General features: G+C 44.8%; 1 protein-coding gene across 3 annotated transcripts in view; it reads right to left on the bottom strand.

Annotated features, from left to right (window-relative positions):
- BMPER (BMP binding endothelial regulator) overlaps positions 1 to 11,816 on the bottom strand; it is a 149,552-nt gene extending 137,736 nt beyond the window's left edge. Inside the window, exons 1-2 of one of the 3 annotated variants that reach the window (XM_057367721.1) lie at positions 11,160 to 11,816; positions 9,504 to 9,589 (exon numbers count right to left, since the gene is read on the bottom strand). In XM_057367721.1, the coding sequence (XP_057223704.1) occupies positions 9,504 to 9,589; positions 11,160 to 11,646 (573 nt within the window). In that variant the 5' untranslated portion in view covers positions 11,647 to 11,816. Of the gene's footprint in view, positions 1 to 9,503; positions 9,590 to 10,429; positions 10,800 to 11,159 lie in introns of those variants that run through there. The other 2 variants (XM_057367720.1, XM_057367722.1) reach the window with 2 other exon arrangements.
- Between the last annotated feature and the right edge of the window lie 305 nt (positions 11,817 to 12,121).

Genomic DNA, 12,121 nt, shown 5'->3' with positions numbered 1-12,121 from the left:
CCACAATCCAAAACACATAGACTTCCAGCCTATGAGCAGTCAGAGGAGACGAGCCATGCTTGGCTGTCTGGGGACAGGGGCAGCTCAACCTGCAGCCAACAACCCCAGTGGAGCCTGAGGTTACCTGAGCACACCTGAGCTGCCCAGGGCTGAGCTACACCTGGTTTTCAGTGGGACATAGAGAAGGCAATCTTCATCCTCTCGAGTCTTAAGGGGAGTTTCAGCACTGCAGGCTGAGGTTCACACATCCCTAAGGCTGGATTGCTACAGGGGATGGATTGCCCTGTGTGAACGAGAGCAGCTCTGGAGCAAAATGCAGCACAGCCAGGCAGAGCTCTAAGGCAGAGTTAAAGACAGCCTGATTCAACCTCTAATACTGAAGCTCCATGTGAAGGTTTACTTAAAACAGGGACTCAAAAAATAGGCAGCAATTTGCTGGGGAAAACATCAGGTCTTTGGCAACATTCCTCTAAATGGTATTTTATCACATTCCCATTCTTAGGGCTCACAAGAACAAATGTACCTTGACTCTGATGCTCTTTCACATTACTCCCTTTTGCCATAGCACTACCCAGCACACACGTACAATGCTTCCCTCTGAAAAATCTGGGATACAATACAGAAAATGAAAACTACAGCCAGGAGTTTGATGTGTAGAATGGATGACCAAACAAGTAAAAAGGATGCRAATCATAGACAATACATGAGGACATGTTATTTTCTCAGTGAGGTGATGGACACTTTAACATCTGATTATGGACAACTACCTCGAGCAAGTGGATTCTAGACACCGGGGCAAAATGGAAAAAAAAACCCATGAAATTCAGGTGTCAGCACACAAAGTCAGCTTCTGAGGATGACAAGGAAAGAGATCCATGCTGTACTTGGACCCTGAGCTCAGCACTTGATTCAGCTGGACGCAAAACACTGCACAGAGCTTGATCAGACAGTCAAACTAGGAATTTTTTAGCTGCAGCTTAATGCCTAAAATGAAAAGTCCATGWAGCCTTGGAGGAAGTAATCATAGCAGTTACTAGGTACACTATAAGCAAGTACCAGTATGATAGTCATTTTAGTAGTAGTAATACAGGTAAAAGCTTTTATGTAATATTGGGTTTTTTCTTCACAATGGCCTTTTATTTGACCATAAGCTCAATATAAAAAGGTTGAACTTTCATTTCATTTTTTTGGTTGTTGTTTAATACCTTTCTTCCCTCAAAATTTTCTATTAAAACATGATGGGGAAATAAAACCAGATATTTGGTGGAGAAAAAATATCTATTTTTACACAGCAGCACAAAGCAGAACAGCAGAAGTACTGACACTGTGAGCCATTCACTTACAGGACCATAATTCTTAAAAGGACCATTAACAACTCAATGGAAGAAACTTGAAAGCTAATAAAAACTATATACAGGTAACCGTATGCTTTTAAAATGCCATTTTGATATTGGACCAGCTCTTTAATAATGTTTTTCTTATTGGTAATAAAAAAGTGTCTCAACTGAGACTGATCCATTTTGCACTTATTGTAGGCACATTCCAAAGACATTTGCAAGTTATATTACATTTTTCCATTTAGTTTATGGCATTTTTGTGCCCTTCATACTTTTCCATGTATTATTTATACATATTCTTTTGTATTTGAGTTATCTGATCCTTTAATTACACCRAAGAGAATCTCATTTTCATACTTGATGGATTGGATCTTCATCATCGTTACAGTGACACACCACCAGCTCTCTTCCAGGAGRGTTTTGCCAAGACCTATAATCAGTTCAGCACAGTGTGCATATGTGTATTTGCTCAGTGCAGCTGACTATGTTAGAAATGTGCAAGTAGTGAACTCTTCACTATCCCATGTGTCTGAGAACAACATGAAATAGCTTCTTCCAGGCTGCAGATTTCCAGAAAGGCTTCACCGTAAGCTGCTATACATGACTGTGTGACACAACCCCACTCTAATTGTCACGACAAAACACAGTGACCTGAAAGCCACTGCCTGTGCAGGGATGTGCCACAGTCTGAGGCAGCKGTCAGATATGAAGCAAAGTGCAGAAAGTGAACTTCAAAAGGTGCACAGATGGCACAAACACAACAAACAGCTACGCAATCCATGCTCATTCCTCAGAGGAGGAAATTAAATGAGATGTTGCATATGGTACTACTTGACCATGGTGGCCATACCTGTACATGGGATTGACTTGAACATTCCTCAGAACTGCTGATGGAAACTTTAAGGATCAAGCCAGAGTAACCATCCCCTACCATAGATAATTTTTGTTTCACTCTCACACAGGTCAAAGTCTTATCAGTGTTTTGCATGAATTAAGAATAAGTGCAGCTGACMCTACCAGAATCGTGTTTCAGAAGAGCCTATCAAAGCAATTAACCAGCTCTGGGTCTTGATCCAAGTCACTTCTCTCTTGCAAGACCTCCATCATAAATATATACACACATATTCATACATACATTTCTTTAGTTTCTAAGACAAAGCACATATGAGACACCCTGCTGCGCCAGACATGGCGTTATGTCTGGTTTTTGTTTCCCAGGTTTGTTTTTTGGGGTGGGGGGTGTTGGGTTTTTTCATTTAAGAGATGGCATATACATCTGCARTTGGAAAAAAAGCTAATAAAACTTTCATCGTGTTGGAGTATGTTTGTGTTTCAGGAACCTTTCATGCACCGATCAAAAAAACATTCTCTTTTGGAGTAATATGGGGGTGAAAACTATCAGTGCACTACTGTATCATAGGCTTTTTTGTCTCYCTGTTTATTATTTTTGTGGGTGAAGAGAAAGCTGATTGTATTATACAGTAATAAAGACCAAGAATATTTAAATTGAAAGAAGATGCAGTCTTGGTAGACTCTGTAGTCGATGTATGCAAACTGCTGAAAYTAAATTAAATAAAATAGGTATGAAAGAATTGTTTGATGATTTTTTTTCCCCTTGTTTTTTAATATGCACTACTYCACTAAAAGTCATCTGGGCCACATTATACCTTGACGCAACAACAATTGATTCCTCATGTAGTAAAAMGCTGCCATCTTCACTGAACATGTGTCAAACACTTGCTGTCAGGCTAGCTACGTGCTTTCAACTTGTGCACTGTGCCACGGAAAGCAGCCAAGCTATAGGTAAAGAACCCCAGCATATCCAGTAGCTTTTTTGCTTCACTCTGCAATGAGGACGTGGTTTTTAGGCTTGGCCTTCTCTTTGGCTGCGCGTTTGTGAGCAGGGGGAAGAATGTCAAAGGCATTTCTTCTGTTTTTTGGTTTGCTTGCACTTGGTTTCACCAGTTTATTAGTTCAAGCTAGGCAGAACACTAGGTCTTATAATGACAAATTTAACATCACTTTTTTATGAGCAAAGGTCAAATTCTACACTGCTCATTTGGATTTAAAAGCGGAAACATGAACTACAGAATGATGTTTCCTGCTGAATAAAACTTATGGCAATCAAAGCTCTGATTTCTAGTTTCCTGAGCTCCTGTCTCCAAACTTTTCTCAGATTTCCAGCACTTGGTTACCCTTTCTGGCTCACATTTACTTCCTTCTGGTCTGGATTTAGGTGATAAAAGGTTGAGACATATGATTACCACTCCTCAGGTGCAACTAGCAAGTTTGAGGCACAAGCATGAGGGAAGAGGGGAGGAGAAAAGGTGGGGGAAATGGCTCTGGTTTAGATGTGGTTTGTCAAGATCACTACTGGTTTTTATCAGCTGTTTCTTGACACAACCCACTTTGTTCTAAAGTATGTTAGTAAAAAAAAAAAGAAACAAGATAATAAAAGACCTTTTCTCTCTGCAAAAAACACATAGAACCTAAAATCATTAATTCTCTTCAAAAAAATGCTAAAAGCTCTTGCAATGTCAAGGTCACCATTACCAGAGCTATACTTATCTATTTCCTTGCAGTTCCTTGCTTCTACCCTGTCCCCTTCAGCTGGCATTTTTGGTACATTCATTTTGAAACTACATACACCACTGGCCAATGGATACATTATTCTTGGATCTCTGCTTGCTTCTGGCGAGGTGTTCAGGGTCCGTGGAGACGATGACAAACGAGCATGAAATGACAYGGCTCTCCACACCACCACTGGCACCACCACCTGTCATCGTTGTCACTGCTGAGCTCATCTCACCTCCAAAAAACTCAACACTCAGAACTTTAACTCAGGCTAAGTTAATTCTGTGGTCTTTTTACATTCTCGCCCTGTAATTATGCACAGGTTCTCGTTTCACCTATTTCCGACGGACTGTAGCATTTTTATGTCTTTTCCACGTGTATGTTGAAGCGTGTATTTCTTGAAAGCAAATGCCATAATATCAGTTGTGAGCCTACTTCTATTTTGAGTGTTAGATACCTTCCAGCCAAAAAGCTGTACCAACAAAAACTCTGCTGTATTTGATCATTTACCGTACTTGTACCAGAGCTAAACTTAAATATTCCATGCCTGTTTTAAATGCTGACACTCATATAAAAGAAATCTAATCAAAAATTCCCTCAGTAGTCTGGTAACAGCATTTTACCCTAACATTCTGTAATCCTCAATATACAAATAGTCCCAACTTTCATATTTATGAAGTCTTGTTTGGTTCTATGAACAGAAATTTACTTATGCCTCCACTACCTTCAGTGCAAACTTTCACATCTAAAAAACATCTGAAATTGTCATACACGATATGTTTGGGCTCCTCAAACTGCACAGGATGTGCAAAGTGCTCCTATGGATATTAAAAAAAAAAATTCCACAGATGTGGGAGGATAATTTTAGAAGATAATTTGTGCATTAGGCAGTGTAGCTATAATCGCTTGCAGTCTTAGAGCAGTTAATAACTGGAATCAATTTCTCAAAGTGAATCAATATAACTCCATTATGAATACCATCAAGACTATGTATTTTTACCTATAAYCATCACTGCCAATTCAGACAAGTTCTTTAAAACACAGATTTTTTTTTAGTCAGCTTCATAACCCAGAGTTTCACTACTTTGATTTTCAGAAGCCAGCAGCACATAAGAAACTTTTACTATTGRCCATAAAGCATAACATAATGTCACAATCATATGTTCTCAAACTTGTTTTTKGTACTGTCAGGGGCCATACCATTATCTAAAATAAGTTTCTCTTTTTTTGACATTTTCTCTTCATACGGTTGGTTGTCTTACTGCCCATCACATCCAGCATTTCCTCTCAGTGTTTACCTTCATCATCAAGACACAGAACTTGCTGCAGCTGAGAGCRTTTCTCATCCTTTCATCAGAAAAGTCCTCAGCTATAAACAGAGTTGCAATGGGATGCTCAGCCATGGCACAATCAGAAGAACAATTTTCCACTGCACCTCCTGTGTGTGTCTGTTTTAACCATCAGCTCTAAGTACTTTCTCCAGTGTCTGTGTTTAACGGCATGTAAGGTGAAAGCATTTGAAAGCAGGTACTTTCAGCTGCCTTCAGCCTTCTTTGCCCTTTTCCAGTATCTCAAATCCTATAGAAAGCAAGGTGGGACGTTAGCTTTCCAGAGATGGTTCATCTCCTTGGAGATGCAGAGCCAGGAGATGTGGAAGGGGGCAGAACACTGAAGCACATTGGCTTCAACAGCATTTTGCAGAGAGCAACAGCAAGTCATAAAGCRTACTTCCCCAAACCTCTGGATCACAAAGACAGCTTTAATTTGGTTTTTGCCCATCCATGCCTCAGAAAAAGCTCAGAAGAGCTGACAAAACAAAAACCTGGCGTTTGTGCAGCCTGCCCAATGTCAGAGACACACGAAAGAAAATGAGTATGTTCAGATTGCGACTGGATCACCCACATCCACTTGTAAAGTGGAAGTGCATGAAGTGAAAAGGGACGTCTTTGTAGTCAAACCATTAGACCAGGAGTTAGGAGACCTGAGCTTTCATCACAGTCCTAGAAGAAATTCCTTGTGGATAAACCACATTCTGTTCTTTGACTTTGATGTTTTTCTCTAAAAGGACAAAAATAAAATGGCCGTTTCTTGCAGTCAGCTGTAATTAATGACAAGTTCTTTGAGGATCAAATTCACTCATACCATTTATACCATTGCTAAAGTGTGGTAACTGTAAAAGCTCACACTGAAACTATYGTCTTTGAAATATTAAAAATTACCATTTTTATGGCATTATTAAGAACATTAAGTAGAGACATATAAATTACAAATTAGGGAACTCGAGATTTTAGCTCTAGTGGCTTATTCAGGCTGGTAGTTCCAGCACGCAGAGCACTACAGTGTATATGTACACATACACCTACACACTCCTGGTCTTACCTGTTGCATTATGTTAAAGACAAGCATCAGATCAGTTCCACACACTCCAACACATTTCATTTTGACAAGTAAGGGACACCCAAAGCAGAGCTAYCTCATTGTGGGTACAGTGCCTTTTTATTAGAAAGCATTGTCTACACTTCAGCAGCGAATGGCTTCCTACACACCATGTATGACACCTCCAGCACACGACGTTGTGTGTGAACTCCCCTACCACCACAACTTCTCCTTCCACAGGTTAGAGCAGATGCTCARGAATGAACCAATCTGGTTTGATAGGTCAACTTGGCTACCTTTAAGAGATCCCCACCAGCATCCCTCTTGTATTCAAGATTTGGGGGCTTCTGCTATCMGTGAAACTCTACAACAGGAGCTAGAAGTTTCCACCAAAGCAGTCTGTGTTCCCCAGTCTGTGCTCCATCTGCATTGTTTCTCCTCACGTTCCTACCATGAAGATCAGTCCACCCTGTCTCCGCTAATCAATGAGAAAAGACAAGTTTTGGTTTTGGTCTTCCTACCAAGAGTTTCCAGTGGTGTAAAAGGAATTGATTTTGTAATTGCTCTTTGCAGTCTTTGCTTCATTATTGCATACTCATAATTCATGAGTTTCCAATTTTTACCACATTTGTTCCTCCTGTTGCTTTACTCTCCAAAATTATTTAGCCTGTCAAGAGAAAGCCAGAGATCATCTTGCTTATGCTGCCTCTCTCTTTGCATCTGCATGCTCCACAGGGCAGTCTGCAAAGTTCCATCAAACACTTGATCCTTCAGTTCCTGCATTTCAATTCTGTGTCCTCTCATTTGTGAGATGGGMAAAGTCCTGGAAGGGAGGTCACAGAATCATGGAATGGTTTGGATTAAGAAGGACCCTAAAGATGTCCTGGTTCCAAAYCGCCCACCATGGACAGGGATGYCACCCACTAGATCAGGTTGTTCAGGACCCCATCCAACCTCRCCTCASACACTGCCAGGGATGGGGCATCCAGAGTCATTTAGAYATTCCTCTTCATCCCAGACCTGCTCAGATTTCCATAACTTGTGTTGTTATTTATGGCAGCCTGCAGTCACAGAAATGCATCACCACCACATGCCATAATCCAATCCAYAGTATCAGTGACTCACTTTACTGGTGTTTTTTAATACAGGTGCCCTCTGTTGTATTTTCTGTCCTCTGCTACAGAGCAATTGCTTCCTTTCTAYAACAGCTGATCAAGCTCTCTTTTTAATTGCTCACTTCTTACAGTATGAACATCCATCAGGTTTGCCCTTGAAGAGTATGATCACTCTTCCAGGGAAAGTTCCTYGCTGAATTGTTATTAAACAATCAATATTTCTAGTTGAATGTAAGGCAATCTGGTTTTCTCTTCCCTCCCGGTCACAAATCACCACATTGTTTCTTTTGCTTCTGCTCTCCCCAGACCTTTTAAAATTGATCTTTTCCCTTGAGGCAGGCCTAAGCAAAGATTTCAGCAAWGGGCTGTCCAGTAAGTCAATGCTTTGGATGCTGCACTGCATCAAAGCCAGTATGTCCAGACTGGTTTCCTTCTCCTCTACCAAGTCTCCCAGCTTCCAGCTCAAGAAACAGAGATTGCTTTATCCTTTGGCAGAAATAAAACAGAGTGTAGCCAGGGCAGGTAACTGCAGTAAYTCACTAGGCATCTGTACACTTAATAAAATGTAGTGTTCTCCTGGCACAGAAGGGAGCCAAATGCCCTCAGTTGCCATTTCACTAAAGTAAGCCCYGCAAACCACAGGGATTTAGAGTTCTTACATCCAATGCTTTTTGCAGTTCTTCATGCTCGTGCACTAAAAGGGTGCTCATTGATTTAATAAAGCCAAGGTCTAGAGAGATCTATAAATACAAGTGTTTTACCCTCATGCATTATTGCCCTGATGCCCAAGACTGAACTTCTGCTCCTTCACAGATAAATTGCTTCCTCACTGGTTAACACCAGCTTCCATTAGCAAAAGTGGTGGCAGACATATTTGGGAAGGTGATCCATGATAAAACACAGCTTCGTCTCTTTTTTTTTGCTTTCGCTTTGATTTCTTTACTCGCCACATCCCATGCTCCTCTTTTTCCCATCTGACTCTACTCAGAAGAAATCAATAATGTAATATTCTTTATCAATATTACCTAACACATTATCAATGAGTCTCACTTAAAATCTACTGAACTCAGTGCAGTGACAGGTATCAGCCTCGAGGGGCTCAAGATGATCTTGGTCCTACAGTTGCCAAAACTGCCTTCTAAAAGGCAGTCTGAAACAATTCTTCACATCTTTTATAGACTACTACTACTACTACTACTATTACTACTACTACTACTACTACTACTACTAATAATAATAATAATAGTAATAATGTGATGGGGAGGGGGTGTGTTGATATTTCAATCCTAAAGTAGAACACATTCTGTCCATTCAGCTACTCTGTAAATTCCAAAACGTAAAACATAGAGCTTTCTAGTCTATACTTTGCATTCAACAGCAAATTAAGGTTTATGGCTTTCTTTTAAAAATATCATAGGAMGTTTTATTTAGAATGACTGTTTTACAGTAACTCCAAAGCCTTGGCTTGTCCAACTGAACTGCTCCCAAAAATGCTGAACTCCGAAGCAGAACTGCAAGGAAGTGGAATGTTTCTCCCCGAAATGTTTATCAGCTAGCACCATTGTTAACCACTGAATTCCCAGCATGGCAGGCAAAGCCCTCTGACAAAAGCATCCCTCGTGCTTTCACCATCACGTTATCACAGCACACAGTCACGTTGCTCCTTCACCTGGCACCCTCGTGGAGCTCCTCACCCACTGCAACTGTGACAGGGAGCATGTGGGAGCTCAAAGCAGCAGCAGCAGTATTTCCAAACCTTACCCTTCCTTCCCTTTGCTGGGCTACTTTAGGTCTTTTGCACTTCTGGGTGCACCCCCAACTCTGTGAAAGCAGTTCTCCCCCCAAATTCACATGGTAAATGTGGTTTCACACCGTCATGAAATAAAGTCCTGTACAACTTTGGGCCTGGGTTTTAAAGTCAAAGAAATGATTGCCAGATCATGTATTGGGTTACYTTCCATTAGCTCAGCTCTGAGATAACCTTGTGTTACATAAAGGCAACAGAGTCACCCAAGATTTGATTATGTGAAATATTGCCCGCTCTGTGCAGTTACATTTAGTACACCTCTGAATGTTCTTACTAGCTGAAATACAAACTTACCAGGCAAATACACACTATACAAGGGTTGTCTGTGATAAAAGGTATCTGCAGAATTTCCCCTTCATTTTCACATTTTGCAACCGATCCTGAAAAAGAAATAAAAATTTTAAAATACTAGCATATTTCATTTCACCCTAACAGTTTTCACCCTTCATTTCACAGTTTTGGAAACTGTCCTCGTCACACTCACGTTTAACCCTTGCTCCGTTCCTAGCCCTCGGTTTTAAACCCTGCCTTAATTTGCCCCATTTAAGCAGGCAAGGATGTTCACTGCTTCTGTAAGATTCTAAAGAGAACAGGGAAATGAGTGGCCTTTTATTGCCGCACAAACCTAGACTTTCTTTGTGCCCCAGTTATAGTAAAGAAGGACGCTTTTTCTTCTCTCAGATGACGTGTGGAGAATAACGAGTACTCCATGCAAAGCAGGATACGTCTATAACGATAGATCCAGAGCTCGCTGAAATCAGCAGAAAGCTGTCCACTGCACTCTGAGGACTTGGACCACGAACGCAGCACAAACCCTAAACCAAGCATCCTTTTAATGCACAGCAACCACTTGGCAAACGAGTCAAAATTAGCAGGCTGACTGTCAAACGGAATCAAATTAAAAAAAAACCCTTTACGGCCCTAGTGCTGATTAGCCGGTATTCTGTCATGTTGGAATCACTCCCCAAGTCTAATGGCTCCTCGCTTGCGTTAGAATTTGATTCAGCGTTTCTCTCCATGCCCCAGATCTCAGGAAAATAAAACCCTCGAGGGGAGGCAGGGAGAACGGGGAGAAAAAGAACACGAAAAGCCATTTTGGTGGGGAGAGAAGCACGSCTACTGCGCTCACCTGCCCCAACCCACGCGGTTACACCTCGGGCTGCCCTTCCCGCGCAATGCCACCCGGCACAGGTGGCCCCGCGCCCGCGTCCCCGCCGTACCTGTGAGCAGGGAGGAGGCCGGCGCCCCGGGCAGGCACAGGACGCCCAGCAGGACGGCGGCGGAGGCCGGGGAGAGCCGCGGAGCCGCCGGCCAGCCCCAGCCGAGCCGCGGCATCGTCCCGGGGGTTCCCCTGSCCACCCGCCGGCTGCGGGGCAGCGTCCGGGACGCGCCGTCGGGCGAAGGAGCCCGCCCACCCCCGGCGCGCCCGCCCCAGCACCGACCCCCGGCGCCGGGCAGCGGCGGGGGGGTGGGGAGCGGGACGGGAGACCGCGGCCCGCCGGGGAGTCCCACCCCACGGCGGCACCGGGGGAGGGGACTGTGGGTGCGGGCAAAGCAGCTGTCAGCGCCTGCCCCTCGGCCCCGCACCCCCTCTTTCCATCACCCCCCTCCCCTGCCCGCATCCCTTCTTATACCTTCCTCTCCCCATAGTCCCTCCTCCGGCACCCCCCGGCCCCCATGCCTCCCTCCCCCCCGGCGCACACACGCACAGACAGGCTGCCAGCCCCAGACCCCGTTTCCCTGCCGGGAGATGCCCGGCCACTCCCTCCCGGCCCCGCCGAGCACCGCCCGGCCCGGCAGCGGCGTCGGGGGGCTGCGCCCGCGGCCGCTCGGCGGGAGGGGCGGGGGAAAGGGAGCGGATCGAGGAGAAGAGGAGGAAAGAAGAGGAGGAAAAGGTAAAAGAGGAGTAGCAGGGGAGGAAATGTGGATCGTCGGACAGGGCCGGGGTACCTGGGCAGAGCGCGGCGGCGCCGGCTGCCTGCGCCGGACTCGTCCCCGCCTTGTGTGGGTCCCCTTCGTGCTTCGGGCAGGTTTTGCCGGCTGCCAGCGAGCGGGGAGAAGGAAGAARCGAAGGAARGAAGGAATGAAGAGAGGGAGCGAGGGACCGGAGGCTGTCCTCCGGGAACTCCGCGGCGGGGCTCCGCTTCCCGGCTGCCCGCCCGGCCGGCACCGCCGAGCTCCTCTCGCTTCCCTCTCCCGCACAGCCGGGCGCTCCCCCGGGCCGCTGCTCCCCGAAAAGGCTCCCTGCAGCCCTCCCCAGCAGCTCCGGGGCTGCCTCTCCCCCTCGGGGCGCCCCGGGCTCGGCACAGTCTGGGCTCGGCCTGGGGAGCAGCTCCCGGGGCCGCGCTGCCCCTCCCCGAGCCCGGCCCGCCGAGCGGCTCCCTCGGCCCGCCGCTCCCCGGTGAAGCCTCTGCAGCTCCTCCTTAACACTTGCCATCGGCAGCTCCGCGCTTTGCTAGCCCAGGTGTAAACACGGGCAATTTCAGCGACAGAAATCACTGACACCCAGCTTTGCGCTCACAAATAGGCGCGGGGTCTGGACGGAATGACACTTGTGGCGTGTGACAGGAGGCTTTTGTGTGACAGATCTTCCCGAGCTTGTTTTACAAATCGATTTCTTTMAAACTGTGATGTTTCATTTGGGGAAGTGAACACTCTCTGAAATAAACTGATCTGACAAGAAGCTAAAAAAATGCTTTCTATATGTTCCTATTTTATTTATTTGGGGCTGCATATGAGCTGCAATTTCAAAAATTCTTACAAGTAATGGCAAACCAGCTGCATGGCAGGCTGGCGTATACAGGACTGCTTCAAACATGTTTTACTTCTCAGCAAGACAATTAGATTTGTAAGTTCATTTTGAGAGTAAAACCCAAAAGCCAAGACTTCTGAAAGTCTACACCTTTGTTCTA

This window comes from Malurus melanocephalus, unplaced genomic scaffold (genome assembly GCF_030028575.1).
Source record: "Malurus melanocephalus ecotype Western Australia unplaced genomic scaffold, MMel_1.1 scaffold_83, whole genome shotgun sequence".
Lineage (NCBI taxonomy): Eukaryota > Metazoa > Chordata > Aves > Passeriformes > Maluridae > Malurus > Malurus melanocephalus.
Note: the sequence above shows the minus strand (reverse complement) of the source record. Positions and strands in the feature narration are given on the sequence as shown.